A 6,771-nucleotide genomic window follows, 5' to 3' on the forward strand; every position below is an offset into this window, starting at 1 on the left:
ATTATTTTACCAAGATTTACAATCTATTGTCCTCTCAACATGAAACAAAATTAGTTAATGCTTACTACCCGTAGACAATGGCTTCTCAATTAAATAGTGAGGTAATGCCAACACAAATGGAATCACTGAACCAATTAACCACACACTGTTAATTAGAGTTCATTAATTGAATTTAAGCATTTCCTCATACAACCCGTTGCAGTGATGCTGCAAGACATGATTTAAGCATTAAAAAAAATCAGTAAAATGAACAACTCACTGTACGATTGTTACTCAGTGGCACCATGTAGTTTGCCATGTCAACAAACTGATGGATAAAATCTACTGGTCCACTAACATTCACTTTTGCAGTGTCATATAATTCCTAAAATAGAAATTCAAAAAAAGAATACACAGAAGTTGTGAGTTTGGTAATTCCCTACCATTAAGTTGTTGGTCAAATTCTTGCAACCAACAAACAATAGTATGTTTAATGTGACAAATGATTAAAACAACTTATAAAGCTAACAATTACAAGGTTACCATGGTAATCAATCTTCCATCAACTCTTCGCTTCCTGATATAGTTTAGTGGCAGTAAGGGAACAATTTTCGACAACAGACAAACTGTCATTCAACTTTTCTATTAGTATATAGAAAAGTTGAATGACAGTTTGTCATTCAACTTTTCTGTAAGTATATAAAGTGATAAAACCCCAGATTTTAGGTTTAATATTTGTTTATTATAGTAAATTGTTATAATTGGTCAATTTTGACTTTTGACCCAATGGTAGATTTTTCTCCTATCTTAATGTTGGTTTATTGCAAATGCTAAACACAATGGTGCAACTTTCTCCCCATGAATTTTATGTTGGAGATTTGAAACTTACCAAAGCTTTGTTGAACTGACGTTTACCAATAATCTCAGTATTCTCAAACATATCATTGCCTGGTCCAGCTGCTTTACATAACTGAACCTACAAAATGAATGTAAACTTCATGAAAACAAAAATATGAGAAATGCAGGAAATGATATATCCATGCTTCAGTCTCAATTACTTAGCATCAAAACATTTACATTTTTCTCTAATCCTTCTTAGCTTAATGGCAGGTCACAAATGAATATATGTTTTCATCAATTATAAAATTGAACCTTCCTCCCCTTCATGTATGTTCATCCGATGTTTATTAGTATTTTTTTTTTGTGTTTTAAAAGTGACTTGAGCCAATAAAAGGCACTTTCATTGAGGAAGGTGCTATAAAAATGCTTGACCACTGACCATTGAAGCTGTGAATACACTACCTTGCCATTACAGGTGCTAGTTAACAGGTCACATGGTTTCCCTGTGTCCACACAAGATGCACCTTTGATGTTTGGTGAAACATCACCAAGGTTACTGCTGGAAAAACCTGCCACAAATTCACCCTAACAAAAGTAGTGAAATATTAAAAAAATAATCTAAATAGTTATTTACAATACACATGCATATTAATGTGTATTAATATGCATGTGTATTGTAAATAGTTATTTACAATACACATGCATATTAATGTGTATTAATATGCATGTGTATTGTAAATAGTTATTTACAATACACATGCATATTAATTCACATTAATATTATATAAGTGTTGATTGGTTCATATAGATATTTGGTTAATTTTTAAAGGGTGAACCTTCCAGCTTATCCTAAGGTAAGCTGATATTTAGTTGTCCTCTAAAATAAAGGAAAATAATTAACTCATTATTGCCTTTCTCTGGGATCAAAACCTTTATAATGATGGTTCACAACATCTTCTATCAACAGCTAACATTTACTGGTAACAAATAACTTTACTAAAGGCATTAAAAATGAATCCACACATTCAAAGTTCGTGACTTTCACTCCCTTTTAGGATCTACCCCTGCTTGTGGGGTTTATTAATTTGTTTGAATGAGCAGTTACCTGGCCAGGAAAATTATCAAAGTTGAACTCCTTTTCCATCAGATAGGCTGCATATCCTTTGTTGTCACCGCTGATCAGACGATTTGAGCTGTTCATACTCACAGGGTGCACAGCAAACCAACTTAAAGAAAATGGAAGTAAATATATACATGAAGTAATACATTTAATAATAATAATATATTGTTTGCGATAAAATCTAATCCACTTTAAAAAAAAATCAATTAAACCACTGAATTTGTTGATTGAAAAAGATCAAGTTGTTAACTTTCAATGTTCTAATGAACGTATTTTAGTTTATTCACACACATTCACTTATAATAACTATTCTTTTGGTTTAGCTTATTGTACAGTTTAATATAATTCCAATTACAATGTTGGTTTTTATCTTGTATATTTTAGGCATCCAGTCATTTTGAGTATTGTATTCAAATGATTTTTGTGTCTGTGTATGTGAAAATTCTTTCACATTAAAGTTTTATTTAATTAATGATTTTTCTGCATTAACTCATGTCTTAATTTGCATTAGCAATCTTAATGTTTTTAAGCATTATTAATCACAATTGTATTCCACTTTTTAAATAAAATTTTTACCTATTTTGTATGATTCAAATTTTTAAACATTTCAATTGTAGTAAAGAATATCAGGTTATCAGTTGCACCACACAGTATATGAAACTGCGTTAAAATAAAATCAATTGATCTTACTTAATACTTCCAACATCAGAATTGTTTTTGCCAATGAGTTTTAACAGGAACATCTCTTTATCAACATCATATTGATACCTGTGAAAAGATCAATAATAGCAATAATAAAATAATAATAATAATAATAATAATAATAATAATAATAATAACAATAATAACAACAACAATAAAATAATAACAATAAAAAAAATAACAATGAAATATTAATAATAATATTAACAACAAAAAAATAACAATAAGAATAACAATAGGAAACAATAACAGCAATAGCAACAATAACAACAGTAACAACAACAATAACAATAAAATTACAATAACAACAACAACAAAAATAAAAATAGTTCACAATTATAACAAAAAAGCAATAACAACAATAATAATAGCAATCACAGTAATACATTATTCTTGAGTGTTTTTAGCTTCTCCTATACATTCAACTTACTTTTGCCTTTCTTCTTCTGGGTTATTCTGGTAGGCTGCTGGACTGCGGTTGATGTTACTTTCAAGTAGCTCCCCCTCGTTTAGCATCAAGGCACCATCAGCAAGATTCTCATGGGCTTGCTCAATACTCTGAGGATTTCAATTGATACAATTGATTAGTTTATGTTACATTTCCTCAATAAAACAGTGGTGTATCTAGGAGTCTAGAAATGGCTAATGGGAGGGCAAGAAGATGAGACATTGGGGGAACATGTGTCTCCCATGCACCCCTGGATACATTATTGAATAGCAAAACTATAACATAAATATAAAAGAACAGCAGCATTAAGGAGAAGAATGAGAATGAGAAGTAGAAAGGAGGATGAGGAAGTGAAGAAAAAAGAAAGACAAGAAAAGTATGAAGAAGGGGAAAATAGAAGGAAATTTACAAACTATATAAATCTATAAATTAAAGCAAGATAATAGACACCGACCTCAACAATGCCATCAACGATGATGTCAATATTAGCATCTACATTCCCTAGAGAGGTCAAGGTGAACAACAGATACTGCTGATAGCCTCCCGGTCCAGAGTGTGTGTGAGTTCCACTGATCACTGTATTACTGACATTATACTGCCCCAGACCATTTTCAGATAGTTTTTTGAAAACCTAAATAGAGTTGAATAAAACAATTATAATAATTTAAAATCTATAATATATGTTAATTTTTTAATGTGAAAATATTTTATACATTTTAGGCGTGTTGGATGGCCAATCGATGAAGACACGGGTGCTGCAACGTACAGCTATAATATCGGTGCTGGCTCGAATGGCACGCTCGCCCATGGTTCTGGTGGTGGAACAAGACTTCTCGGATAAGAACTATACCATAGGCCCAGTGTACATAATTTGGCTCATATGCACTTTAAAGAACCCAGTACATCTTTCGAGACGAGTAGGGGATTACCCCTGTGAACTGGTCCATTCAGCCCCTGCTGTGGACAGATGAGAGTAGATGGTACCGGTTTACTGGGTAGCTCAGACAAGAAAAGACCCTTAGGAGAGAAGACAGTTACAGTAAAAGCCAGTCCACACATTGAGTGCTTTAAGCCCATTTTGGTATAAAGCGATATATAAATCTAGCTACATTACATTACATGCATTACCTTCTCATTTATTAACTGAGATCCCATACCGAGGTCGACTGTGACAAACACATTACACTTGTCCTGACAGAAGATGAACGCTCTACTAAAAAGCCGGAGATGAATGCCCCCTGTAATCTGAACTGGGTTGGCATAACCCATCTGAAACAGCAAATTAATCATTCAATTAGTGCATCCATCAGTCAATCAATCTATTGGTAACAGTTGCAGCACCAGAACTGATAAATAGGGGGAGGAAGAGAAAAGGCTGAGATAAAGAAAATAATATTTGACTAATGCATCGGCCAAGAACAATAGACAGTTTTGAGCTTTACTACACAGAAAGCAAAAGTGTGAAAATATGAAATATCTTCCATTCAAATGCTAAATAACATTAATACATTAAGTTAAATAGGAATCTAATTATCTAAATTATATTTACATTATTCATCAATGCTTTAAACTAATAATCTAAGGTGGAGTTTCATTAAAAATGTTTTTATTATGAGAGTGAATTATACCTAATTCACCTAAACCCAACTGAAATTATTTTCGCTATGAATGGGATATACCTGAAATCTCTGCTGTAGGTAACAGAATGATACTATAAGTGACCGGCAAAACCAGCCATTTGTAGCAAAAATTTAAAATTGACATTTTGGTGTTTTTAGAATCTGCATGAATTCTTTACATTTGATGGAAATTAGTTAAGTAACTATTAGCGAATTTATGAATATTTATATTCATTCATTAAATATCAGCCATGTAGGTTTAGAGAAAACAGCTTCCAAATATTCCGAAATTAATACTTTATTATTAAGATTTGTATATTTAAAATAATCTTAATATAGGGTGCTTCAGGGAAACTAGAAATTGCGACAAATGGTAGGTTTTGCCAGAGACTGTCAGTGTCACATATTGAATATGTATTATGAACTACTCTTCCATCATTCACTCTCCATTGTTGATGGATGAACTTATTAATGTAAAGATTTACTGTAGTTATATATTGTTACTTTATAGGCCTCTGTTATTAACTAATTTTTGAGCTATGGAGAATATTGAACTGCGAAATAAAAGATGAAACAAATGAATGAATAATAGTCAGGTGTTTACACTGTGTTTATTAATAAACAAACTCAATAAATAATAAATAACATTATTACAAATAATTATCCTTCATTACAGGTTTCAAATTTGATAATTGCTGAAAACTTAGCAACAGCAAACATGATGATAGATTTAATGAGCACTGTATCTACATTAAAGTACCGCATAACTCAAAGCTTATCTACATTGTACAGACACAGCTAATAGATACAAAGGTCAAGTAAAGAGTTGATGAACTTAGTACTATGTATTCAAGTAGTGAATGGTAGTTTTACAAAGGTTTTTTTCTTACTAAATGTAGTTTCTCCTTTCTTAAACTAAAATATGTTTATAATTGTTTTAAACATTTTTGAAACAGAAAAAAAAACAGAAACATGTATTTCTTTTGAAATCCTCAAAAATATAAAGTTGAATTGAAACTTGTCTTTCTTTTTTCAGCAACTATATTTTAAATTCAAACACAGTCCAACTAGGAAATTAATGAATCAGGATTTTAAAATAATTCACAACAATATCTTCTTTTTTGTTTTCAGCACAACTACAGTACTCTAAGTTCTTCAAAAAGATGTTTTTCAAGGGAGAGCACAAGTTTGAACCAAAGTTCATCAAATTCTCTATCTCCCAGTAATTGGGTGCTGTTTTCACATCTCAATAGAAATTATTATGCATTATTAGTGCTTACTAACAAGATATTCTGTATAGAAATTGTTCAATTCCCGAAGGCCGTTCATAAATAGGCTAGGCCTAATACTAGGCCTATGCGTCAAGGGAAAGTATCCTACTGCTGTGCTAGTTACTAGGCCAGTTAAAGTAACTCAGGATGGATGAGCCCAGGCCCTGGTCGTTCTAATTTTATCTCGTTTGCTTACCATGTTTACGTCAGATGCAGGGCCTGTAACATCTGCAATCCCTGCACCTATTTTATATTGATCATCCTGTGCAAAGCCACCGCGAAATAACCAGAGAAATCTTAAAATTATAAATATGAAAGACCAGCTACCTAAAGAAATAAAACTCATCCTGTATATGCCGCGCCAACTATAGTATCAGATTGGTTGTAGTTGTGTGGTTGTGCAGTTGTCCAGTTTATGTACTGTCACGTGTGATTGTTTTGATATCACAGCTGACTATCGCCGAGAAGGGGAGCACTCGCTACACAGGAGGGGAAACTCGTTATTTACGGAGTCATCACCTCTCCATTGGCGTATCCAGAATTTCGAAAGAGGGAATGCTGAGTAGAAATATATAATATTCAAGACTGGAGACTGAGGGAATTAGAGATCATTGGGGCGACTGTGAGAGGCGTCCAAGGCTCTGTATTATATAATTGTGCAACAGCGCCGCCTAGCAGCGGCAAACTTTATTAATCCATTTTATTTTAGTTTCATGCCTGTTGCAATACGGCACTATATGTTTTGTTGATGTTTATTCATATTTTTTTCTAATCTGGATCTTGTATTTACCA

At 32.4% G+C, this 6,771-nt stretch overlaps 1 protein-coding gene across 1 annotated transcript; it reads right to left on the reverse strand.

The window, feature by feature from the left end:
• Window positions 1–238: 238 nt before the first annotated feature.
• On the reverse strand, window positions 239–6,401 carry LOC117109855 (neutral ceramidase-like). The gene is made up of 9 exons (XM_033252300.1): window positions 6,176–6,401; window positions 4,218–4,358; window positions 3,544–3,720; window positions 3,072–3,199; window positions 2,630–2,707; window positions 1,925–2,045; window positions 1,282–1,404; window positions 869–955; window positions 239–364 (listed from the first exon to the last, which is right to left on the reverse strand). The coding sequence occupies exons 1-9, from the start codon at window positions 6,323–6,325 to the stop codon at window positions 239–241; spliced, it is 1,131 nt and encodes a 376-aa protein (XP_033108191.1). The 5' UTR covers window positions 6,326–6,401.
• Between the last annotated feature and the right edge of the window lie 370 nt (window positions 6,402–6,771).

This window comes from Anneissia japonica, unplaced genomic scaffold, assembly GCF_011630105.1.
Source record: "Anneissia japonica isolate Jap-2015-1 unplaced genomic scaffold, ASM1163010v1 scaffold585_len4108843_cov191, whole genome shotgun sequence".
NCBI lineage: Eukaryota > Metazoa > Echinodermata > Crinoidea > Comatulida > Comatulidae > Anneissia > Anneissia japonica.

Coding starts and splice junctions, on each gene's coding strand:
- LOC117109855 (XM_033252300.1), bottom strand. CDS start 6,325: ATGAGTTTTATTTCTTTAGGTAGCTGGTCTTTCATATTTATAATTTTA. Junction 3,721..4,217: donor CTCAGTTAATAAATGAGAAG/GTAATGCATGTA, acceptor AACTCTATTTAG/GTTTTCAAAAAACTATCTGA. Junction 956..1,281: donor CTAGCACCTGTAATGGCAAG/GTAGTGTATTCA, acceptor TTCATTTTGTAG/GTTCAGTTATGTAAAGCAGC.